The 27,657-nt window shown below is 37.6% G+C and overlaps 1 protein-coding gene across 5 annotated transcripts in view; it reads right to left on the bottom strand.

Moving 5' to 3' along the window:
- ANKS1B (ankyrin repeat and sterile alpha motif domain containing 1B) overlaps positions 1 to 27,657 on the bottom strand; it is a 1,156,394-nt gene that overhangs the window by 698,752 nt on the left and 429,985 nt on the right. For all 5 annotated transcript variants that reach the window (XM_070370293.1, XM_070370295.1, XM_070370296.1 and 2 more), the window contains exon 11: positions 27,353 to 27,489. In XM_070370293.1, coding sequence (XP_070226394.1) covers positions 27,353 to 27,489 — 137 coding nt within the window. The remainder of the gene's footprint in view (positions 1 to 27,352; positions 27,490 to 27,657) is intronic.

Here is a 27,657-nt window from a genome sequence, read left to right as displayed (position 1 = left end):
GATCAGTGTTCTTTCATGCAGTGGCTCACTAAACAAAAGAGAAAAAGCAGCAGAAAATAATTTTTCTTCTGGGACTGCTCAAGGTTGACATTGCCATCTTCTCCATTTACCAAGTTAAAGAATATTATTAACAATATTAACTAAAAGACAGACATAGTGCTTTCCCTTATGTAACTCATATTCTAGTGAACAAGATAGACAAGGAGTGGAAAAGTGAAAAGTGCTGGGAAGAAGTTAGAGAATGCTAGGAAGACACAGATGAGGGGTCTAATCTAACTTGGGGTGTAAGGAGCAACTTCTTTAAGGAAATATCAGTTCAGTTGCCATCTGAAGGAGGTGAATTTATTTCAGTGAAATATTATAAGCAGGAAAACAGGGTTTGCGATTTCTATGTGTTTATTATGGACTATGTACTTCATCAATATAAAAATTCTGCTTGCTCCTAGTGCATTTTATCTAGAATTCTACTTTGTCTGTTTTAAATATTCTTGACAGCTGCATTTTATTTTGCACATAATAAGTGCTCTTTCTACTTTAAGTTTTTGGCATTTTTTTCTTTATTTTCAAAATTATGTCTCACTTTCAAACATCGTAATTTAGAGTTTGCATTTTGATGCAACAATCTCTTCTCAAAATGGAACTCTTTAACTCATTTACACATTCACTAAATGTAAGGGCCCTGTTTAATCTCACTCTGTCATCTTATTTTATAGCATTTATTTTCATTTTGCCTTTCTCTACTTATTTTTTTATTCCTTCTCCTTCTCCTTCCCCTCTCCTTCCCTCCTTCCTTCCTCTCCTCATTTCCTCCTTTCTTCCTTAAGTGACTTGGATATTCTAATTGTTGTATAAGCAGTAGTAGCTTTAAAATCCCCCATGTCATCAAACACTGTCCTATCTTAAGGATTATCTGGAAAATACATTAGAAATTACATAACTATAATGTGCCATGGATATTGTCCCCTCTTGTGACCTTTTACAGACTACATTTTCTTCACTTTCCAATATAACTCTCCTATGCAAGTAGAAGGGCAAGATCAAGGCTGAGAATCAAAACTGTGATAAAAAGGAAGACCATCTCCATCTTCCAGAAGCAAACCCCAGCAACAGCAAAAAGGATAATGCTTGTGCTAAGTACGTGGTGGTTTTCACTGGTATCTTCACACCCTAGAGAAGACTGAGGCACATTTAAAGAATAGAGCCAAGAGGGTCATCATCTCTGCCACCCTATCACTGTCCCTGTATTTGTGGTTATAATGAACCATGAGAACTGTGATAACTCCCTCCAGGTTGATAACAGTGCTTTCTGTATCACTATGTGCTTTGCTTGCTTCCCCTGCCAAGGTCACTTATGACAACTTTGGCATTGCAGAGGGACCCGTGACCACAGTCCACACCATCACCGCCCATATAAGAGCACGGGTGGCAAACTTGTTGATGGCCATACTGTTGCCCAATATATTGTCAGTGCACCCACTGGCCACTGACACCGCCAAGACTGTGGATAAGCGGATCCACGTTCGATGGCATGACCTTGCAAGTCCCCACCAGTATGTTTATCAAGGATCTGATCTGGATAATCTATTGGTTATCAGGTGTCAGAGGGACCCCTGAAAGGAAGGGCATTCTGGACTATACTAAAGACTGAGTTGTCTGTCTCCCATGACTTTAATCCTCTCTTTTGCCTCAGATGCTAAGGGCTGGTGTTGTCCTTAAAGACCACTTTTTTTTTTTTTTTTTACTTTTTTTAAAATTTTATTTTATTTTATTATTATTTTTTAATATAATTTTTTTCTCTAATTTTATTTTATTTTTAAACTTTACATAATTGTATTAGTTTTGCCAAACATCAAAATGAATCCGCCACAGGTATACATGTGTTCCCCATCCCGAACCCTCCTCCCTCCTCCCTCCCCATACCATCCCCTCTGGGCCGTCCCAGTGCACCAGCCCCAAGCATCCAGCATCATGCATCGAACCTGGACTGGCAACTCGTTTCCCTACATGATATTTTACATGTTTCATTGCCATTCTCCCAAATCTTCCCACCCTCTCCCTCTCCCACAGAGTCCATAAGACTGTTCTATACATCAGTGTCTCTTTTGCTGTCTCGTACACCAGGTTATTGTTACCATCTTTCTAAATTCCATATATGTGCGTTAGTATACTGTATTTATGTTTTTCCTTCTGGCTTACTTCACTCTGTATAATAGGCTCCAGTTTCATCCACCTCATTAGAACTGATTCAAATGTATTCTTTTTAATGGCTGAGTAATACTCCATTGTGTAATATGTACCACAGCTTTCTTATCCATTCATCTGCTGATGGACATCTAGGTTGCTTCCATGTCTTGGCTATTATAAACAGTGCTGCGATGAACATTGGGGTACACGTGTCTCTTTCCCTTCTGGTTTCCTCAGTGTGTATGCCCAGCAGTGGGGTTGCTGGATCATAAGGCAGTTCTATTTCCAGTTTTTTAAGGAATCTCCACACTGTTCTCCATAGTGGCTGTACTAGTTTGCATTCCCACCAACAGTGTAAGAGGGTTCCCTTTTCTCCACACCCTCTCCAGCATTTATTATTTGTAGACTTTTGGATCGCAGCCATTCTGACTGGTGTGAAATGGTACCTCATAGTGGTTTTGATTTGCATTTCTCTGATAATGAGTGATGTTGAGCATCTTTTCATGTGTTTGTTAGCCATCTGTATGTCTCCCAGAATATTGGAAATAAAAGCAAAAATAAACAAATGGGACCTAATTAACCTTAAAAGCTTCTGCACATCAAAGGAAACTATTAGCAAGGTGAAAAGACAGCCTTCAGAATGGGAGAAAATAATAGCAAATGAAGCAACCGACAAACAACTAATCTCAAAAATATACAAGCAACTCCTACAGCTCAACTCCAGAAAAATAAACGACCCAATCAAAAAATGGGCCAAAGAACTAAATAGACATTTCTCCAAAAAAAAAAAAAAACCACTTTTAAAGCCATTTCCTGGCGTGATAGTGAAGTTGGCCTCAGAAATGGTGTGACTCCTGGACCACCAACCTCAGTAAAATACCAAAGGAAAAGAGACCCTCATCTGCAGTGGAGACTCTCTCCATTTTAATTTCCCAACCCTCTGAAAATTTCCCATCCTTAACATAGTTTCCATCCAAGTCTCCCTGAAGAAAGGGATTTAGAATATATCTATCACCAGTTCTCGGAGAAGGCAATGGCACCCCACTCCAGTACTCTTGCCTGGAAAATCCCATGGACGGAGGAGCCTGGTGGGCTGCAGTCCATGGGTCGCTAAGAGTCGGACATGACTGAGCGACTTCACTTTCACTTTTCACTTTCATGCATTGGAGAAGGAAATGGCAACCCACTCCAGTGTTCTTGCCAGGAGAATCCCAGGGATGGGGAAGCCTGGTGGGCTGCCGTCTATGGGGTCGCACAGAGTCGGGCACGACTGAAGTGACTTAGCATTAGCATCACCAGTTCTATGCTATTTCCTTGGTACTTATCTACCAAGGAAACAAATGAAAGAATTTTTTTTTTCCCTGACATGAGATGAAAACATTTTGGTGAGTTAATCAATCATGGGAACATAAGCAAGCATTAAAAATTATGATCTATCAAATCATGAAAGAATGGGACAATATATCCTTTAGATCGAAAAACAAGTTGCAGAGCAATATACACACTATCACATAATTTTTAAAATATATGTGTATAGAAAAAGTCTAATATTAATGGTTATTAAAACTGAGGGATGAGTTTTTTCTTTATGCATTTCTTAGTATAAGTATTCTTTCTGTCACATCACACTGCATATTTTTAGTTACAAGCTCTTTATCAGACAATGCTAATTTTCATGGGCTATTTCTCTAGTTAAGATTAGATTTGCACAAAAATTTTCTTCTGTAAGTTGATGACTATTGCTTGATTTTGGTGGCACTGTCTGATCAAAAGAGTTTTTAAAATGTGGAGTGAATATGGAAATTAGAGTCACTAGATGACCTGGCATTCAATACATATATATTCCAAATAAATTAAAGTTGAAAGCAAGCAAAATAGATTAGATGAATTAAAAAATTACAATTTTTGAAGACACCAAACCCTCAAATTCAGTGACAGGTATAACTGCTTATGGTTTTTAGGGTGGGAGTGGGAGAATTACCTATTCTTAAAAATTCATAAAGTATCATGAGAAATTTTCCAGTACACAGGAGAGGTTGATCTTGACCCAGGAAAAAAAAACTGTAGTGACAGGAGAGAGTACAGGCACATGAGTTAAATAAAAATTTAAACCCTTTAGAGAAAACTTTATCATTACAATTAGAATTTTTGCATTTATCCACTTCCTTAAACTTTTTCTTAAAGACTAAATGTCTTAGGCTTACAAAAATTATTTCTGACAAATTCTTTAGTCATTCTTTCAACAAAAAAGTGTGGAGTACTTTTCAAATGTAGGAGTAAGGAGATGACAGCAAGCAATGTATTCATTGTTTGGGCAAGGCGAGGGGATGTCAGAAAGGGCATCCTTGAGAAAGTGATGTCTATGTGGAGTCGTGAAGAATGAGTAAAAGGTAAAAATCCAGACTAAGAAGTAAGAAATAAAGTGTAGATGAGTTTGGAGGAGAAATATTGGCGTATGTTTGGAAAGACCATGGTGCTTTGGAGGAAGTCAAATGAGCCTAGAGCTGGAATGGGTGTGTGGGTGTATAAAGAAGACGAGAGAGGCTCAAGATGTCGTGCTAGAAATAGACAGGAGCCTCGTCATAAACGCCTAGTGAGTTTGGTGGCTTTCCATATGATCAATAGTGATTAAACTAGCTTTATGGGTTTTTAAGCTAGGGAGTGAATGAACAGGCTTAGGAAAAATGATACAACAGTTGGAGAAGCAATATGAGTTTAACATTTCTTATTTGAGTTTAATGACTTTTTTTCTCCTGTATAGATAGCAGAAGCAGATTTGAACAACTCTTGTGGACACACACATGTACACACATACATACACGCACAGAATAAAGAAAAATTAAATCATCCATTTTATATACATACTTATACGCACATATACTTATTAAAAATTTGCAAGTAATCAACACATGCAGGTGCTAATTTATTAGTTAACAAATTCACATTTTAAAAGTTACCATGGGGTTACTTTTTCACAAGATTAATTAGTTTTCAAAAATAATTCAATCTTTTAATATTCTGTCTTACATTTAAACAGAAAAAGCTTCATTACAATTTTTTGCTCTAAAATAGTGCTGCAATATATATGTTTTACAGATTTTTCCCCTCTTTCTGGGCATTTAATTGGCATTGATGAGAAATTACTAGATTAAAAACAGTACAAATATATTCATGGCTTGATTCACATTACCAAGAAGATTCACAGAAATATCACCACCATTAGTCTATGAGATACCTATACCATGTGCCTTTGCCTCACACTCACTGTGTGTGTGTGTGTGTGTGTGTGTGTGTGTGTGTGTGTTGCTCAGCTGTGTCTGACCCTTTGTGACCCCATGGACTATAGCCCGCCAGGCTCCTCTGTCCATAGAATTCTCTAGGCAAGAATACTGGAGTGCTATTCTTCACAGAGCTAGAACAAATAATTTCACAATTTGTATGGAAATACAAAAAACCTCGAATAGCCAAAGCTGTCTTGAGAAAGAAGAATGGAACTGGAGGAATCAACCTACCTGACTTCAGGCTCTACTACAAAGCCACAGTTATCAAGACAGTATGGTACTGGCACAAAGACAGAAATATTGATCAGTGGAACAAAACGTAAAGCCCAGAGATAAATCCACGCACATATGGACACCTTATCTTTGACAAAGGAGGCAAGAATATACAATGGATTAAAGACAATCTCTTTAACAAGTGGTGCTGGGAAAACTGGTCAATGACTTGTAAAAGAATGAAACTAGAACATTTTCTAACACCATACACAAAAATAAACTCAAAATGGATTAAAGATCTCAACATAAGACCAGAAACTATAAAACTCCTAGAGGAGAACATAGGCAAAACACTCTCCGACATACCTCACAGCAGGATCCTCTATGACCCACCTCCCAGAATATTGGAAATAAAAGCAAAAATAAACAAATGGGACCTAATTAAACTTAAAAGCTTCCGCACAACAAAGGAAACTATTAGCAAGGTGAAAAGGCAGCCTTCAGAATGGGAGAAAATAATAGCAAATGAAGCAACTGACAAACAACTAATCTCAAAAATATAAAGGCAACTCCTACAGCTCAACTCCAGAAAAATAAATGACCCAATCAAAAAATGGGCCAAAGAACTAAATAGGCATTTCTCCAAAGAAGACATACAGATGGCTAACAAACACATGAAAAAATGCTCAACATCACTCATTATCAGAGAAATGCAAATCAAAACCACTATGAGGTACCATTTCACGCCAGTCAGAATGGCTGCGATCCATAAGTCCACAAGCAATAAATGCTGGAGAGGGTGTGGAGAAAAGGGAACTCTCTTACACTGTTGGTGGGAATGCAAACTAGTACAGCCACTATGAAGAACAGTGTGGAGATTCCTTAAAAAACTGGAAATAGTACTGCCTTATGAACCAGCAATCCCACTGCTGGGCATACACACTGAGGAAACCAGAAGGGAAAGAGACACGTGTACCCCAATGTTCATCGCAGCACTGTTTATATTAGCCAGGACATGGAAGCAACCTAGATGTCCATCAGCAGATGAGTGGATAAGAAAGCTGTGGTACATATACACAATGGAGTATTACTCAGCCATTAAAAGGAATACATTTGAATCAGTTCTAATGAGGTGGATGAAACTGGAGCCTATTATACAGAGTGAAGTAAGCCAGAAAAAAAAACACCAATACAGTATACTAACGCATATATATGGAATTTAGAAAGATGGTAACAATAACCCTGTATACGAGACAGCAAAAGAGACACTGATGTATTGATCAGTCTTATGGACTCTGTGGGAGAGGGAGAGGGTGGGGAGATTTGGGAGAATGGCATTGAAACATGGATAATATCATGTATGAAATGAGTCGCCAGTCCAGGTTTGATGCACGATACTGGATGCTTGGGGCTGGTGCACTGGGTCGACCCAGAGGGAGGGTATGGGGAGGGAGGAGGGAGGAGAGTTCAGGATGGGGAACGCGGGTATACCTGTGGCGGATTCATTTCGATGTTTGGCAAAACTAATACAATATTGTAAAATTTTAAAATAAAATAAAATAAAAAGGATACTGGAGTGGGTTGCCATTCCCTTCTCCATACACTCACTATAGGATTTTCATTTTAAAAAAGTTTAACAATTTCATAATCTAAAATGCTATAACTTAATTTTGAATTTCTTTGATATTCAGGGCTGTTAAACATTTGAGTATTTATTAGATAATCTTCCATTTCTTTATTGATGATCTATTCATATTCCCGGAATTTGAGCAAGCTCTGGGAGTTAGTGATGGATGCGGAGGCCTGGCATGCTGCAGTCCACGGGGTTGCAAAGAGCCGGACATGACTGAGTAACTGAACTGAACTGAACTGACTCATATTCCTTGTTTTTCCCCAGAGACATATTAGTCTTCTTTATGGTCTTAATAAAAGCACTTTGCCTATTAGAGTATTAAAAGTTTGTTTATATTTATTATAAATATCTCTAGTTCATTTGCTGCTTGCTTTCTATTTTGATTGGGATTTTTTGATTCAGTGTAACTTTTAATTTTTATGTAGTCAAGGTTATTTACCTTTTCTGTCAGGAATACTTTCTTAAGCTTTTATGTTAAGTAAATGCTAGTGTCTCTAAGATTAAGTTTGAAATATTGACAGCCAGTGTCTCTACGGTTTCAAACATTTTGTTAGTTAATAGAGAAATGACTGCTAAGCTAATCATTTGTAACTGTTCTGACATAAAGGAAAATGAGGAAGTGTAAGGATGAAAAGATAAGAAAACATCTTTTTTAAAGTTGCTATCAATCACTGTCACTATTTTGTTAGAGTACATTGCCTAATGTTTATGCAATTTAACTTTTTCAAAGCAGTCTTTTCTCTCATATTTTCACTAACCTAATGATCCTCTTAATTTATCATTTCACATATAACTGCAATTATTATGTAGATATCTCTTTGTGTGGATATCTTTGTTGCATTTTTTATGGAATCCAGTGGAAGATGTAAGACAGTTTTAACGTGTCTTTCTGATTTCAAGAAACATTTGAGAGAAATAATCATGAGTGAAATTGCGATATGGTTTGGTACCTGTTTCATACAACTTTTCTAAGAAGTCATGTTAAATTATACCTGTTATCCCTGAGTCCACTCAATAAATATCAAGCTCTTTCCTAAACACCAAAAATCAAAGCAGAAAAATCTCACAGGCTGGTGGGGGATCATTTCCGCTTTTATAAATAGTAATGTAACTAATAGGTTTTCTATAAAATCTTCTTGTATAAAATCTCTTTTGCTGCATAAATATACTCTTATAATACTCATATAAAAATAATATATGGGTACATACAATAATATATGGGTACATACATAATGCTTGAGGAACACAGTGGAAGGGCTAGAAAACCTTACATTTATCTCCTTGACTTCTAGAAAGTATCTCAAATTTTATGTAGGAAAATTTGTCTTTGACCCTTGCTCCCTACCCGCAGCAATACCAAAACAAAAAACACACAAAAATCCCTAGATTTCACCTGCTGCTGCTGCTGCTAAGTCACTTCAGTCGTGTCCGACTCTGTGTGACCCCATAGACGGCAGCCCACCAGGCTCCCCCGTCCCTGGGATTCTCCAGGCAAGAACACTGGAGTGGGTTGCCATTTCCTTCTCCAATGCATGAAGGTGAAAAGTGAAAGTGAAGTCGCTCAGTCGTGTCCGACTCTTAGCAACCCCATGAACTGCAGCCCCCCAGGCTCTTCCGTCCATGGGATTTTCCAGGCAAGAGTACTGGAGTGGGGTGCCACCTAGACCTCACCATTTCAGTAAATAGCACTATGATTCTCACAGTGGTTCAAGCCATAAACCTAGGAATGCTTGATTCACACCCTATATCCCCTGAATTTAACAGAACCACAAATATTTGGGTTCTACTTTGAAAATGTGTCTCAAAAGCATTCACTATTTTATATACCTTCACCACACCACCCTGATCCAAGAACAGAACTCTCTCAATTCAATGACCACAATACCTCTGAATTACTTCTCTTGCTTCTGCTTTTCCTGTATTTCATTTAAAAATGTAAAGGAAATCATGTCACATCCTTGCTTAAGCCCTTCAATGGCCTCTAATTGCACTTGGATCAAAATCTACAATTTTTACAAAGACCTACATGGTTCCCCATCTTCTGCCACTTAATCTCCAAGCACTTTCCCCTAATACACCTACATGCCATTTGTCTGTTCCTCTACCACAAGTTCATCTCATCATCAGGGTCTTTGTGTCTCTATGTCCTTTCCCTGGAACATTCTCCCTCTGACTGCACGGCTGGCTGTTTCTCTTCATTCATGTTCTAACTCAAGTATCACCTTCAGAGAGGTTTTCTCTGCTGTAAAGTATTGACTACTCCTCCAACTTTTGTTTTACTCTGTTTAGTTAGTTCATGGCATTTATCACGATTTGAAATTATAATCTTTATTTATTGTTTACTTGATTATTGTAAATCAACTTCCTCATTGTAAAGCTCCTTGAGGACTTCCTTTTGTCTTACTAATATATTTCCTTTACCTAGCATGAAGCATGGAATACAGAACACTCTCAGCAAATATGAGTGAAATGGATGAATGCAGAAGGGCATCTTATTGGAGATGGCGTGAGAAAGGGTTTTATGTTATGTGATCCTATCCTGTATCAAAAAGGGTAAGAGAATAGGTTTCCTTTGAGGAGTTGCAAGAGTTTAGTATGATTGTATGTTGGGGATGGTGGTCATAAAGAGGAGTTCAGTGTCAGGAGATAAACAGGTTAACACCTTACTGAGGAGTTTGGGTGTTACTATGAGGCAATAAGGAGCTCAGGAATATTTTACAAAGGTGAATAACATGATCCAGTTGATAGTATAAAAAGATCACTTGCCACCCAGAGGGAGACTCTGGCACTGGGGGACAAAGCCCACACAAGGTGAGGAGAGTATCCCCACAGAGGATGGTTGTCACACATCTCACAGTGCTTGGAGGGCATCTATCTGTGGACAGCAGCTGGGGTGGAGACTCAAACCAGTGCCCAGATGAGGAGGGCAGTCACCAACGCTCAGTCCAGTGGCGAGTCAGAGCACCCTGAAGACAAGGAGGAGGGTGAACTGTATGGTGTGTGACACACCTGAGCAGAGTGAAGATGGTATCCATGTGGGGGTGGACTGACATGGGAAGGCAGAGCCCAAATGGGGGAGACTGGCATCCACATATGAGGATGGCCCTAAATGGGTGTCAGGACCAGATCAAATAACTGAATACATTAAGGATAATAGAAGTCATGTTTCTGATTATCAGAAAATGAATTACAAATATTAAAATGAATTGTGTAAATACTGAAATTACACTATCACTATGAACTTGTGATTTTCGATAAAGATGGTTGTGGAAATATAGATGTGTGTACATAAATATACCTGTATATACACGTTCATACCCACATACAAATACATATTGTGCATACATGTAAATATTCCGTAGCTCTGCCCACTTGGAAGGACCTTGGAGTGGTGATGTCCTAATAGAAATAAATATACCTAGTACATAAAACTTGGCATCTAAAGATCATTTTCCACTAAAAAGAAATAGTAGAGCTTCTTGGAGAAATGGCTGATTCCATACATGGGACTGGAAAAGTATATATGAAATAAGTTTAGAATATCTTTTTGTTCCCAAAAGCAAGGAAGCACTCCAAGAATGATGGGGACACGTGGAAAGGATGCAGGAGGGCTCCCTTTTGCAGAAACAGGAATCATTAAAGGTTCAAAACAAATAATGATAGTAAAGTTGTAAAACTCATTGACTAAAATAGGAAAATATGAGTCTAAACAAATGCATATAAATAAATTTTAAAATTGAATCTTTGATAGGAAGTGGGATATTAATATAGTTTCAAAGTACTCCCCCACAAATGCTTTTAAGTTACAGAAAATAAAGAATAAGTTTATTTTTAAAAAAAAGAATAATTTTACAGTGAAGAAGCCTGGGAGACAATGTTAATTAAATGATCAAGGTGAACAACATCAGAAATAAGGCAATCATGTACCACTTGACAGGATGCAATAAACAACAACAAAACAATGCAGAGTCATTTCTGGATCTTTCTAACAGAGGTGAATATCCTGAATCTAATTATGAGGAAGTATCAGATAGACTCAAATTGAAGGACATGCTATAGAATAACTGATCTGTTATCTTCAAATGTGCCATGTTTTTAAAAGTCCAGAGAATATGGGGGAATCATTCCAGGTTGAAAGAGATTAAAGAGAAATGACAATAGACACAATATATGATTCTAGACTGTATATTTTACCACAAGATATTATTAGGACAACTGATGAAATCTGAATTGGGTTTTAGGATAAATTGGTAGTAATGTATTAAAGTTAATGATCTTTGATTTTTTCCATTATGGATAAATATTCTTTTTTGCAAGAAATGGCACACTAAGGCATTTGGGGTTGACAGGGCATTTGGTCAGTATCTTACAAAGAGGTCTATGAAAAGGATCTTTGTATTGTGTTTCTAACTTTTCTTTAATGTAACTCTTTCATTGTTTCAAAATATAAAATAATAAAAACATGAAGATCACTCTGTGAGAAATGTAGAAGATAAATTAGAAGCAGATGAGACAAACAAGGAAAACATTGTGGGAGTTATTCCAAAAATCAAGTCAAGAGAAGATGAATCAAGACAATTGCAGTGGGAGCAAAGTAAAGAAAAAGGCTTTGGGAGATATTTGGGAAACAGAGTTGACCTGGTTTGGTGGCTAATTAGACTGAGGGAGAGAAGAAAAGGGAGACATCCAGTGCAACCTGAATTTCTGGTTCAGAAACTGAGTGGATGGTGTTGCCATAAATTGATATTAGGAAGGAAGGGCAGATTTTTAGAGTGAAATGATAGGAAAAAGAGTATGTCAAGGCTGTATATTGTCACCATGCTTATTTAACTTATATGCAGAGTACATCATGAGAAACGCTGGGCTGGAGGAAGCACAAGCTGGAATCAAGATTGCCGGGAGAAATATCAATAACCTCAGATATGCAGATGACACCACCCTTATGGCAGAAAGTAAAGAGGAACTAAAAAGCCTCTTGATGAACATGAAAGAGGAGAGTGAAAAAGTTGGCTTAAAGCTCAACATTCAGAAAACGAAGATCATGGCATCTGGTCCCATCACCTCATGGGAAATAGAGGGGGAAACAGTGGAAACAGTGTCAGACTTTCTTTTTTTGGGCTCCAAAATCACTGCAGACGGTGACTGCAGCCATGAAATTAAAAGACGCTTACTCCTTGGAAGGAAAGTTATGACCAACTTGGATAGCATATTAAAAAGCAGAGCATTACTTTGCCAACAAAGGTCCGTCTAGTCAAGGCTATGGTTTTTCCTGTGGTCATGTATGGATTTGAGAGTTGGACTGTGAAGAAGGCTGAGTGCCGAAGAATTGATGCTTTTGAACTGTGGTGTTGCAGAAGACTCTTGAGAGTCCCTTGGACTGCAAGGAGATCCAACCAGTCCATTCTAAAGGAGATCAGTCCTGGGTGTTCATTGGAAGGACTGATGCTGAAGCTGAAACTCTAATACTTTGGCCATCTCATGTGAAGAGTTGACTCATTGGAAAAGACTCTAATGCTGGGAGGGACTGGGGGCAGGAGGAGAAGGGGACGACAGAGGATGAGATGGCTAGATGGCATCACTGACTCGATGGACATGAATTTGGGTGAACTCCAGGAGTTGGTGATGGAAGGGAGGCCTGGCGTGCTGTGATTCATGGGGTCGCAGAGAGTCGGACACAACTGAGCGACTGAACTGTACTGAACTGATGTCTGGCAAGTAAGTATAGCGAGTCTTATTATCTAACACTGTAGGCTACTGGAGCAAATGAAGTATATCTTATCTTTTTATTAAGCTGAACTTGTACTCTCTGGACTCATATTTCCATGAGAAAGAGAATTCCATTAGAGTAACATTCTTGGCCTATTCTCCTACCCTCCACTCATTTCTCCCCAAAGGAGTTCAGAGTTACATAGCTATAAAATTACTTTGGGGGGAAAACTAAGCATGCTCAACTCTACCCCTTCTGGGCTTTTCCTCTTCAGAACCAACACATCAGCATAATGTATACATTTTCTGGTCTTCTGTGGCAAAAGTACCTTGTCGATTGTCTAGCTATACCAGTGACAGGTTCGGATGTATGTCTAACTCAGTGGAAAGCACGTCTGGCCACATATCTAGAACCACATTGTCCAATTATCCTATCAGTAACTTAAAAATATGATGTTTAATTTAACTCCTTCATTCCATCTCTCAATTGGTTCTGAATCTGGGAGAAAAAGAAAACAATGTAGTTAATTTTTTGCCTAAACTCCCAAGAACTATGTAAATGTTTTTTATTCCTCATAGTGCCCAATATAATGTGTGAAGAAATTTATTGAGTAGAATTCAATCAGTGTAAAATAGAATGATGCAAAAATAATATTGTATTATAGTAAAAAAATACAGATCCTTCTAACTATTTGTTTTTGGGTTTTAGGATTTTAACGTTGCTAATTTAAAACTTGTTTTCAACATGATATTATATACAGTATATTCATTTTATGTCTCCTCATATATAAAATAGGAATCATAATAAGTCTGTTATTTTACATGATTGCTCACAGGATTAAGTAGATTTAAGTCTAGATACCACACTGCTGCTGCTACTGCTGCTAAGTTGTTTCAGTCCTATCCGACTCTTAGCGACCCATGGACTGCAGCCTACCAGGCTCCTCCGTCCATGGGATTTCCCAGGCAAGAGTACTGGAGTGGGGTGCCATTGCCTTCTCCTAGATTAGTATGCTATAGATACCACACTGCTACTGCTAAGTCACTTCAGTCGTGTCTGACTCTATGCGACCCCATAGATGGCAGCCCACCAGGCTCCCCCGTCCCTGGGATTCTCCAGGCAAGAACACTGGAGTGGGTTGCCATTTCCTTCTCCAATGCATGAAAGTGAAAAGTGAAAAGTGAAGTCGCTCAGTCGTGTCCGACTCCTAGGGACCCCATGGACTGCAGCTTACCAGGTTCCTCCGTCCATGGGATTTTCCAGGCAAGAGTACTGGAGTGGGGTGCCATTGCCCTCTCCCAGATACCACACTATAGCATACTAAAAGGAGCACACTATTTATTGCTGAGTCAGCATACTCCCTTTCTCAACAGTATGAATTCATACAGGATGAATGAAAAAATCAAACCACAATGGAATTGCTAGGGTCAGCTACAAAGAAGTATATCAAATGACCTGGATCATGCTTCCCAAATTGTGTTTTGTGGATCACTAGTTGTGAAAATATTAATGAGTTTCCCAGGGGTGGCAGTGGAGAAAGGCTATGAAAAATTCTTCAGTAAAGAAAAGTGTTTAACCCTCTATTTCCCCCATATATCTGACCATGAAAACAATTTTGTCCCTTAGGAATAATACTCAGAATGAGTGCTCCATAGAGATTAGGACATTCTGATTGAGGGGAAAGGGTAGGATGCCTGCCTGGGACTTCTTGACTCAGTAGACTATTCAATGTGGATTTGGCAGAACATTAAGTAAAAAACTTTAAATGCTCTGCTCATCCTATGCTGCTCCCTGGACTATGTATTTACCACCTCACCTAGCTAATTTCTATTCAAATACAAAGTTTAATTTGAGTACTCCCTTCCCAGAACCATCTTCACTGTCTTTTACCAAACCACACTCAGTTTATTAATTCAAATAATATATTTATTGAGCACCAGTTATGTACCAGGTGCTGTTCGAGGTGCTGTGACTGAGCAGTTAATAATAATAATAATATAAAACAGTTATCATTCTATGCGACATTCATTCAAGTGATGAAGAAAAACACAGAACAAATTAACACATAAATGCTAATCCAGACGTGAAAAATGTTATAAGGAAAAAATAGCATAAAGGAGATAGAAAGTAAAATGGTGGCTGCTTAATACTCAGTGGTCAGAGAAGAGCTCTCTCATAAGGTGGCATATAAATAATGACCTGAAAGGAGAAAGATAATGAGCCATGCAGATCTCTGAGGGAAGGACATTCTGGCAAATCAAGGATGAGAACAAAAAGACTAAGGTAGGAGCAGTTTGGCTTATCTGAGGTTATGCAGTGAAGGTGGCCCTATATAACTTAACTCTCTCTTTAGCTCTTGCTGCTGCTACTGCTAAGTCGCTTCAGTCATGTCTGACTCTGTGCGACCCCATGGACTGCAGCCTACCAGGCTTCTCCATCCATGGGATTCTCCAGGCAAGAACACTGGAGTGGGTTGCCATTTCCTTCTCCTTAGCTCTTAATCTTTCTCAAATAATTTCCCATTTTCCTGGTGGACAAATTCAGCCAGGATCTCATCAAAAGAAGTGAAATGAGGGTAATTAATATTATGCTGGAATGTGATTGACACGACCTCTGTACAGAATGATGGTGATTTTAGTCATTGGTGGAAGATGCAGTTCACAGTGGATGCCTCCTGGATGCTGACTTTCCCTTCCCCTGCACTGGGTCAGCCTGACACAACTCCACGCCATTTGTCATCTTTGGATTCTCTCACATCCCAGATTTCAGGAGTTTATATTTCCTGTGGCTGTCATATGGAGACATCTCTAAGGAATGAAATGCTGGAGGCTGGGATTCTCCATATTGGCTTCTTCCTCAATTTTTTTTTTTTTCTTTCTGAATTGTTTTTGTTTCACCTAAAATGATCCATATTTAACCAGGATCATCCTAAGTAGATTCAAGTCACTTAGGGAACTTAAAAAGGCTCCCAAATGTGTTACATAAAAGCCAGGGTTGCTATCATCAGAGACAACTGTGGATGAGACTGTGCGAGTGAGAGGATAGTCTCTCCAAGGTCATATTTCAAATGTGGCCAAATGTGATTTAATTGCCCCTCTAATAACAAACTGGATCGTTATTGAGCTTTATAACTTACAGCACCATGGTACATTTTATCTGATTTGAGCTTTCCTATGTCCCTGAGAAGCAGGCAAGGTAAATACCATCCATATTTTGCTGATAAATTGAGGGTTACATAGAAAGGTTACATAGAGGATATGTGACAGAGCATGATTAGAATTTTATTCCTAAAAAAAAACGGTAGGTACCTACAAGCAAAATGTTGCATACAGTTCCATAAAGTCTTGCCTTTAAAGATATCAATTTAATCGGTCTGGAGGGTAGGGCCAAGGCATTGCTAAAAAAATCCTTTCCAGGATATATATCTGAAAGAAAACAAAAACTCATTCAAAGAGCCACATGCACCCCCAGTGTTTAAAGCAGCATTATTTAAAATAGCCAAGACATGGAAGCAATCTAAACATTCATCAACAGCTGAATAAATAAAGAAGATGGATATATACACACAATGGAATATTACTCTGCCATAAAAAATGAAATTCTGCCGTTTGCAACCATGTGGATGGATCTGGAGAGCATCAGGCTTAGTGAAATGAGACAGAGAAAGACAAATACTTGATGTTACCACTTATTTGTGGAATCTGAAAAATGAAACAAATACATGGAACAAAATGGAAACAGATTCACAGACTGAGAACAAGCCCTAAAATGACCCCACTTTTTTTAATAGTGCCAATTAAATCACCTTTGCCCACATTTGAAATATAACCTTCCAAAGACAATCTTTCTCACTCTTGTTGTCTCATCCACAATTGGCTCTGTTGATAGCAACTCTGTTTTTTAGGTAATGCATTCAGGGAGCCTTTTTAAGCTCCCTCAATGATTTGAATCCCCTTAGCATGATATTGGCTAAATATGAGGTTATCCCTACTTCCCTACCAATGGGGAGAAAAAACTGGGGGGGCAAGATGAGAGTAGGGAATTAAGAAGTACAGACTACTATGTACAAAATAAAATAAACAATAAGAATTGTTTTGTAATAACTGTAAATAGAATATAATCTTTAAAAATATTTAGTCTCTACGGTGTACGCCTGACACTAATATAAAGTCAACTATACTTCAATAGAAATAAAAAGCTTCCAGGACATTCCAATTTGTCCAGGACTACTAGTTGATTGTTGGGGTCATTGACTTATTCCTCAATTTTTTTTTTCTTTCTGAATTGTTCTTTGTTTCACCTAAGATTATTTTCTATTAGTTTACTACTTTTCTGTTTTCAGCCTTCTCCTCTCACTTAGCTTTGGGTGTGTGCATGCTCAGTCGCCCAGTTGTGTCTACCTGTTTGCAACCCCATGCACTGTAGCCGCCAGGCTCTGTCCGTGGGATTTCCCAGGCAAAAATACTGATGTGGGTTGCCATTTCCTCTCCAGGGGAATCTTCGTGACTCAGGAATCAAACCTGTGTCTGCTGTGTCTCCTGCATTGCAGGCAGGTTTTTGCCACTGAGTCACCAAGGAAACTGGTTGTAGGACTCCAAATGATAGTTAGGCAGTCTTCTTTGGTTCCCATCTTTAGGCTCATCTTCCGTTTTCTAATCTATTATTCTCCTCTCAAATTTCATCATCCCTCTGGAATATCATAGTCCCTCTTGGTTATTTTCTCCCTATTGAGCTAACTGGGCTTCCCTGGTGGCTCAGTGGTAAAGAATCTGACTGCCAATGCAGGAGATGTGGGTTCAATCCCTGGGTCAGGAGGATCCCCTGGAGAAGGAAACAACAACCCACTCCAGTATTCTTGCCTGGGAAATCCCATGGACAGAGAAGCCAGGCAGGCTGCAGTCCATGGGGTCGCAAAAAAGTCTGACACGACTTAGTGACTAAACAACAACAACAACAATGGGGTAATTAACATTAACAGACTCCTGGAGTTAGAAGACCAGAGTTCTTCTAGTCAGTGACTGCGTAACACTGGGGAAATTATTCAATCTAACCCTCAGACCCAAGCAGTAAAATAAGGAAAAACCTTGTAGGGTTTTTATAAGAAATAGATGAAACACATGCACAATAATAGAACTAAATGGTTCAGTACTCAATAATAAAGATACTTTTAAAAGATTATCTCTTTGAAAGACTTTTTATTCTTTATCTATTTTTACTGCAACCCAATACAATATGCTATACTTACTCTGAGTTATATGCCTCTCCTTTTTACATACCCACTCTCATTTCTAATTCTAAATTTTAGCATATGTATTATCTAACCCTCCAGTGCCCAGTAAAATGTGATTCTAGATTTGGCAAGAATTTTATGCACCCCCAGTTCTAAACCCTTAATGAAGGGAGAGATAATGTGGTTTATTATTAAATTACTTTATTATTAGTTCATTAAGCACAAAGAAAGTCCAAGAGAATGCCCAAATTCTTTATTTCCTCCAGGTTGAGTTGTCACCTGATTGAAACAGAGGCCATCATAGGTAGGAGTTCAGGAATAGCTCATCTTTTTGCAAACCATCTCCCTTAGACTCTTGAGAAAACTGGTTCCTTGAGTATTCTCTTTTCTTTACCCTTATGCCCTCTTTGCTTGTTTTTCATAGGGTCCTTCCTCTTCTGCAAAAGTACAGCCTGAAATCACTTCATTCTGCTGAATACTATTCAGGATAGGATTTAAAATGCATGGTGGAATCTGGACAGTACCAGGAGTACCTCAAAATACTCATAACTTTCAAATTTTCCAGGTTGGCTTTCTGTTAGCATCCAACTATGTTCATTAAGGTATTATAATGTTCAATATTAAGCACCTGTTTGTCTTCTCTGTGATATTGTGCTAAAATAGTCTCTTCTGCCTCTACTTTGGGTCATTTCTCAAACATCCTTTATTACTATAGATTTGATTCATGCTATGAAATAAGAGAAAAGAGTAGAAAATCAACCCAATTAAAACAACCACTGAGGCATAGCTCAAGAAAGCAGTACTTTAGCAACTAGTGCTTTATCTAAAGTGTCTTTTGCACCCAGAGATGCCAGAATGCTTGAACTTTGAAGTTGATTAGATTTAGTTTCTCCTCCTATTATACAATTTAACATTACAGTCTCCATCACGCATGTCTCTTTTAGTCTCCTCATTCCTGTTCTTTACAACCAGGTTTAATTTCCGATATCCTAAAATAAAAGAAAACTGTTTCCTTAACCATGCCCATCTTTCAACACACTGCCACATGCTTTCTTTCCTTTTACCACCACCATTTCATTCCTTTTAAAACCAACTATTCAAAAAAGTAATCTACAATTAGTGCATTGTTTTTCTACAACTCTTCAACTCTTTGCATTTTTTCTGTTTGAGAGAAATTGCATTTTTTAAGGTCTTTGCCCTCATAATCACCACATAAAGTGACATTTTAATCTCCCTTCTCCTCCACCTCCCGAAAAGTCTTGACAGTATTGATTAATCTCCTCTTCAGTTTTCTTTTCTCTCTTTATATTCATGACAACGTGCTGTCTTCCTTCTTTCAGTCAGTTCAGTCCCTCAGTTGTGTCTGACTCTTTGCGACCCCATGGAATGCAGCATGCCAGGCTTCCCTGTCCATCACCAACTCCCAGAGCTTACTCAAACGCATGTCCATCGAGTCGGTGATGCCATCCAATTATCTCATCCTCGGTCATCCCTTTCTCCTCCCACCTTCAATCTTTCCCAGCATCAGGGTCTTTTCCAATGTCAGTTCTTCATGTCAGGTGGCCAAAGTATTGGAGTTTCAGCTTCAGCATCAGTCCTTCCAATGAATATTCAGGACTGATCTCCTTTAGGATGGACAGGTTGGATCTCCTTGCAGTCCAAGCAACTCTCAAGAGTCTTCTCCAACACCACAGTTCAAAAGCATCAATTCTTCGGCACTCAGCTTTCTACGTACTCCAACTCTTACATCCATACATGACTACTAGAACAACCATAGCTTTGACTAGGCGGACCTTTGTTGGTAAAATGCTGTTGAGGTTGGTCATAGCTTTTCTTCCAAGGAGCAAGTGTCTTTTAATTTCATGCCTGCAGTCACCATCTGAAGTGATTTTGCAGCCTAAGAAAATAAAGTTTCTCACTGTTTCCATTGTTTCCTCATCTATTTGCCATGAAATGATGGGACCAGATGCCATGATGTTAGTTTTCTGAATGTTGAGTTTTAAGCCAACTTTTCACTCTCCTCTTTCACCTCCATCAAGAGGCTCTTTAGTTCCTCTTTGCTTTCTGCCATAAAGGCGGTGTCATCTGCATATCTAAGGTTATTGATATTTCTCCCGGCCACCTTGATTCCAGGTTGTGCTACTTCCAGCCCAGAATTTTGCAAGATATACTCTGCATATAAGTTAAATAAGCAGCATGACAATATACAGCCTTGATGTACTCCTTTCCCTATTTGCAACCAGTCTGTTGTTCCATGTCCAGTTCTAACTGTTGCTTCTTGACCTGCATACAGGTTTCCCAAGAGGCAGGTCAGGTGGTCTGGTATTCCCACCTCTTTCAGAATTTTCCACAGTTTATTGTGATCCACACAGTCAAAGACTTTGGCATAGTCAATAAAGTAGAAGTAGATGTTTTTCTGGAACTCTCTTGCTTTTTCCATGATCCAGCAGATGTTGCCAAGTTGATCTCGGGTTCTTCTGCCTTTTCGAAATCCAACTTGAACATCTGGAAGTTCATAGTTCACGTATGCTGAAGCCTGGCTTGGATAATTTTGAGCATTACTTTGCTAGTGTGTGAGATGAGTGCAAGTGTGCAGTAGTTTGAACATTCATTGACATTGCCTTTCTTTGTAACTGGAATGAAAACTGACCTTTTCCAGTCCTGTGGCCACTGCTGAGTTTTCCAAATTTGCTGGCATATTGAGTGCAGCACTTTCACAGCTTCATCCTTCAGGACTTGAAATAGTTCAACTGGAATTCCATCCCTCCACTAGCTTTGTTCATAATGATGCTCCTAAGGCCCACTTGACTTCACATTCCAGGATGTCTGGCTCTTCCTCCTTTATCATTTCTCAATGCTCTGTCTTTCTTTTACTAAGGCCCTGTTTTTCAAGTAAATGTTAAGAAATTACTTAAATTTAAATTAGTTAAAATTTTGTTCTCAATTTCTTCATCTATAAAATTACAATAATAATATCCATTCCCTCCAAAATTATGAAAATTAAATTATATGAGGTGCTTCACAAATATTAACTATATTCCTAAGTGTAAGCATTTGCGAGCATACCACCTTTGGTACTATTTTTCTTTACCATCAAATTCTATAAATGACTGTAAAATCTTTACCTTAAGCTCCTAACCTCTCTCATCATAATTCTATACTAATATTTCAGTTTGTATACCATGCCTCACTCTCAATGAGTTTACAAAACCAAATTTGTCATATCATCCTCCTCTTCATCAAAATGAACTTCTACTTAAGTTTTTCCTATATCTATTACTATCATTCAAAAATTCCAGTCAACCAGTCATCTTTGACTCCCTTAGGTCTAATCCACCTCTCCATACATGTTTTATCCAAAGTGTCTCTTGCATCAGGTGCTATACAAAAAGGATAAAACATCATAACCAAGTTCAAAGTTGGATTAACATTCAAAATTAAAGGAATGCATTTATCACTTTAATAGAACAAAAAGAAAAAAAGTAGTATGATCATCAAAATATATATTAAAAAACAATAAAATGGGAAAAAACACTTTTATGTTAAAAAAAACTTTCAGCAGGTGTACCTATGGCTGATTCTTGTTGATGTATGAGAGAAAACCACAAAATTCTGCAAAACAATTATCCTTCAATTTAAAAAATTAAAAAAAAAAAAAAGCTCTCTGCAAACTAGCAGCAGAAGGGTACATATAAGAAACTTAAAGCTTATAGTTAATGTTGAAATACTGAGTGTGTTTCCTCAAAATAGCAAATAAGGACAGGATTTCTGGCTTTACCACTTCCATGCACCATAAAGATAAGAAAAAGAAATAAAAGACATAAAAATCAGAAAGGATAAAGTAAGACCGTTATTATTTTCAGATGACAGGGAAGGAAAAAATCCTAAGGAAATTATTTTTTAAAGGAACTACTGTGAGTTTTAAATGAAATAATCCAGGTGAAAGTTACAAGGATGATATAAAACTCAATTGTATTTCTATATATCAACAGTAAACAAAATTGGAAAGTTAAAACAGTAAACAGTACTAAAGCATTAGGTCAACTCAGTGAGAAAGGGAAGTCTTTCGCCATATAGGAAAAAAAATGAAACTTGACTCCCACCTCACACCATACAAAAATGATTTGTGATAGTTTGCAGAACTAAATGCAAAAGCCAGAACCAGAAAGCTTATGGGGAAAAAAAATGGGTGCATATACTTATAACCTGGAAAAAGACACAAAAGGCACCAACCATGAAAAATAATTTAAAAATCATATTTCACTAAAATTAAAATATTCTATTCATCAAAAGGTAGCATTAAAAAATATTAAGGTCGGTTTTCCCCTGGTGGTCCAGTGGTTAAGGATCTGCTTTGTAATACAGGAGACATGGGTTTGATCCCCAGCCAGGGAAGATCCCTCATGCCACGGGGAAACAGCCATGCACCACAGCTACTGAAGCAGCACTCCAGAGTCCATGCTCTGCAACAAGAGAAGCCACCACAGTGAGAAGCCCATGCGCCACTACTGGACAGTGACCCCTACTCAGCACAGCTGGAGAAGCCCGCTTGGAGCAGCTAAGACCCAGCACAACCATAAATAAATAAAAAGCTTTTTAAAAATGAAGGCAAATCACAGACTGGGAAAAATATTTACAGTGCATAAACCAGACAAATAACTAAAATCTTTTAGAATTACAGGAGAATTTAGTTATAAATGTAGTAATAAAAATACTGTAGTAGTAATAAATGTCATATGAATGTAGTAATAAAAATTACTACAAATTGACAATTAGGAAATTGAACAATCCCATAAAAAAGACATGAACAGGCACTTCTCAAAAGATATAATAATGAGCAATAGCCACAGGAAAAAGTGCTTAAAGCCATAATGAGAAATGCTTTCATACCCATAAGGATGGTTAAAATGAAAAAAATTGAAAGTGTAAATGTTGGCGAGACTGTGGAGAAATAAAAAATCTCAGATATTTCTATGTGGGTTTAAATTATGGAACTACTACTTCAGAAAACTCTTGGCAAGTTTCTTACAATATTAGCTATTCATGTTCCCTACAACCTGACAATTCTACTTTTTGGTATCTATATGAACATACAGTGCACATTCATTCATAACACCAAATAACATGAAACAACTATGTTAATCCAACTACTCAGCAAAAAAGAAAAAAAAAGGCACAACATGAGTGAATTATATTGAGTGAAAGAATCCAGACCTGGGCATACATAAAACATACACACACAGTAGGATTCCATTTACATAAAGTTCAAGAATAGGCAATTCTAAATTATGATGATAAAAATCAGAAAGAAGTGGCACCAGTGGTAAAGAATCTGCCTGCCAGTTCAGGAGATGCAAGAGATGTGGGTTTGATCCCTGGGTTGGGAAGATCCCACTGCATTATTCTTGCCTGGAAAATTCCATGGACAGAAGACCCTGATGGGCTACAGTCCATGGCGTTGCAAAGAGTCAAACACAACTGAGCAACTGAGCAAGCATGCATGCACACACTGAGGCAGGAATAAGGGCCACTGATTGGAAACAGGCATGAGGCAACTTTCTGAGGGTAACACCAATGTTCTATATCCTGCCTTGAATGGTGGTTACACCTACATACACAGTTGTCAAAATCCATCAAACTGTATTCTTCTACTAAGGGTAAAAAGATGCTTCACCAGGAAAACATTAAAAAGAAAAAAAGGCATTACAAAGAAAAAGCAAAAAGAAAACTGGTATGTCAACGCTGTGCTGTGCTTAGTCGCTCAGTTGTGTCCAACTCTTTGCGACCCCATGGACTGTCCACCAGGCTCTGCTGTCCATGGGGATTCTCTAGGCAAGAATACTGCAGGAATGCCCTCCTCCAGGGGATTTTCCCAACCCAGGGATCAAAACCAGGTCTCCTGCAATAGACCTACCTAAATTTTTTAACATGTAAATATTTTTCAAGTATTTCAAGTATCTTTTCAAGTTTAGAAACAGTTCTACTTTCAAGTATGAGTAAGTGAGCTTAGCCTTGCAAATTCATCTAAATAGAGAGCCTCAGGCTTGTGGATCAATATACTGAAAAGAAACAAAGAGAAGCCAGTAGCACATCAGTATTTCAGACTCTGTAAATCAAAAATAGAAAGTTTCACAATCTGAGGAATTTTAGGACATGTAAGAGTCCAAAGAAGCAAAGGTAAAAAAATCAAATACAGTATGCAGAATTAACGGTTGTGACTTACCGAGTTAATAAATATGCCAAATAGTCAAACTCAATAAAACACTGCAAAATCTGTCACAATTAATACACCAGTCAGAAACACATGCAATGTATAATCAGCTCTACCTCATATTGAAAGCAAGAACTCATTGGTTATAATGGATATCTTCCATTTATAGATAGAGTTATGAAAATAGACTAGATAAAGGGATGCATGAGGCGAAGGAGAAGTAACCCAACTTGCTCTATCTGATCAGTATCTATTTGTAGTGAGTGAATACGATGGACAGTTCTGTTTTTATCTCTCATCTGTTTTGTATCAGTTTTCTCACAATAAGACTAAACACATGTACTAATGCCCAGGCAAATAAATGCAAATTAATGATTAAGAGTTGTACTTGTACTTCCATTTTAAAGGCTCATCACTGGTTTTAAGAGTGAAATGATCATTCCAATTATGTTATTAATTTCTAATTAATAAATGAAAACAATATCTGAATACCCATAAGTCAATCAAATCACATTCATGCATTTCCAGACAGAAAAGCCAGGAGAATTATCAAACACCTAGAGGGTTAATAAGCCTATGATCAAAATATAGACTCTTATATAAGCTAACCAATAATTATCTTTCCTTTGGAACAGTAACTGTTGTCAATGTTCCATTCCTGACACACCTGTGCCTTGTCAGAGCACACCAGGGAGTCCTCTATTTTATCCATCTAGCTGTCTGTTATTCACACCCTCTAGTCTCCAAACCATTTCTTGAAATCATGTGTTCTACTCCAATACTCCTTCATAATTACTTTCACTTGAATTTTCTATTCCCTGCTCTCTATAATAAATGAAGAACCCCAGGAGATCAGGACTCAAAAGGAGAAATAACTACTGCACCAATGTCTCTGAGGTAAAAGAAAGAGTGGCCCATGTGAGGTTATATTCTTTCTTAATTATATGCCTTAGCTGTTATTGTTCTACAACATACATACATACAGGCTGCATTGGTTCTAATTGAAATACCATCATCCTTAGTTTCACAATTTTTCCCCTTCATTTTTTCTTCCCTAAATCATCATTATAACATCTAATAAAGGAAAGTAGAGTCAGTTACCTTCATACACATTTAAAAATGGACAGAACCAAGGAGTGGAGTCAAGTGGAATTTCTGGCTTTAACACTACTCCTAGATTTCTTCAAAGTTTACTAAAATAAGATAGAATATGTAAAGAAGGATTTATGGAGTAAGATCCTTTAGAGTTCACTAGATTACACAGAAAAGAATCTTTTTCATTCACTGAATGACCAAATGCATTTACATTAGAGAATTTACACTGATATAAAATTAACTGTTTAGCAATAAATTTTATTAATATATATAAGACAATCTCCTACATAAATAGTTTAAAATGTTGGAAATGCAATAGCTGCCCAATAGCACCAGAAACACCTTAACCTAGTGAGAAAACCAATGATAATAAATGTGACATTTGGCAACTAAATCTAAGTTTAGTGGGGCTGACTTCCTGAAACAAATGAACTAGGTCAAATTTCCCTGAAAACGAAGAGGAATTATTGAAAACATTTTCCTGCTCCACATACCAGGACATTGTGTGAAATATTACCTATGCCTAAATGAACCTATAAGTTTTATCCTCATAAAGAGGTAGCAAATTATATATCCTAATGAGGAGTTTTCTACCCTCTGAACAGGATTGTAGGAGACAATTATTACACCAAGGAAAGTACAAGAAACTTCAAATCAGTTGCACAACTTAGCCCCTTTGGAGTGCCAATATACTTATCCATAACACTAAAATATACATTCCCTTGAAACTTATAAAGGTTAAACAAAATAATTTGTAGGAAAGTGTTCTATAAGCTGTAGCAGAAATGCAAAGCTTAAATGTCATTTTACTGATAAGGATGATACATATAATAAAAAAATCCAAAATAAGTTGTGTTAAAGAAGGTAAGATGTTAAACAAATTATTGCTCATTTAGGTCAAAACAATATTAAAAGACATATTTGTTCTGCAAATTGGCTCAAACTATTTGTTCATACTATATATCTAAGGAGATAGTGAATGGCATTGATTGGATCCAAAGTTCCTCTCTCTTGAATTTTATGAGGCCCATTCAGAATGAGCTAGGTTGAGAACACCACCAATTCCATGTTCTGAGTCCATCTGTTGGCAAAAATATAATGCAAACAGCTTTATAAGTGCTATTTTCAATGAAATATCACAGAACAGCTTGTCCCAATGATATTTCTAAAGCTTGCCTGCAAACCGCCTACTGGGAAATCCAACTGAAAGAAAAGGGGTAAGAGAAAGAAACCCATATAGAAAAGTGACAGAAATGGAAAAAAAGAACAAAAGGTAAAGAGACTAGCTAGAGGAAATTGAGCACTGGAGAAAAATAAGGAGCAATGAGAGGTGCAATATCAAATACAGACAAAATTAGTTTGAAGCCATAAAGGATAAAGATTTGGAAAAAACATGTATATATAAACGACTGGGATTGGAGGATAAAGGACTTATCACAAACAATGTGGCATGTCCAAAGAAATAAAGACAAAAGAAAAAGGAAACACCAGAAAACATGTAACAGCTCAATAGTTCGAGCATAATTATTAAAATGTTGAGAAAAATGATGTGAAATAGCCATTTTTCTAAGCTTGTTTTTTCATGTAATATACAAATTCAATTTTCCAAAAGCTAACAGATTTCAATGTGTATCATCATCTCGAAGGGAAGGAAACATTCTCTTCCAAGTCCATTCTTTTAACCTGGAAGTCCATTTACTTATAAAATAGTCCCGGTACTGCAATATAGATGGTGTGCATGCACTGATTCAAAAACAAAATATATTAAACTGCACATGATGTCATGATGAGCACTTACCTGGGGTCGAATGACTTTTACAATATTTTTGAGGGCAGTGTCAGGGGATGGAGGTGAGCAGTCAGGTGTTGGGCCTGTGGAGCTGTTTCTATGGTTACTAGTTCCTGGAGCAGTAATTGCTACCTCAGAGGCATTATCTGGGAATAAAAATAGAACAACCATGAACCTAATCACTCAGTTTACCTTCTAAGACTTAAAATTACTTTAATGAAAATGAATTGATATTTAAACTTAAAACTGGTATTAATTACAAGATCATAATGTGGAATACACTTGGCAGTTTATTTTAAAGATAATTTGTTTAT

Source organism: Bos mutus, chromosome 5 (assembly GCF_027580195.1).
Source record: "Bos mutus isolate GX-2022 chromosome 5, NWIPB_WYAK_1.1, whole genome shotgun sequence".
Lineage (NCBI taxonomy): Eukaryota > Metazoa > Chordata > Mammalia > Artiodactyla > Bovidae > Bos > Bos mutus.
The sequence above is the reverse complement of the archived record's forward strand: the minus strand, read 5'-3'. Positions and strand labels throughout refer to the sequence as shown.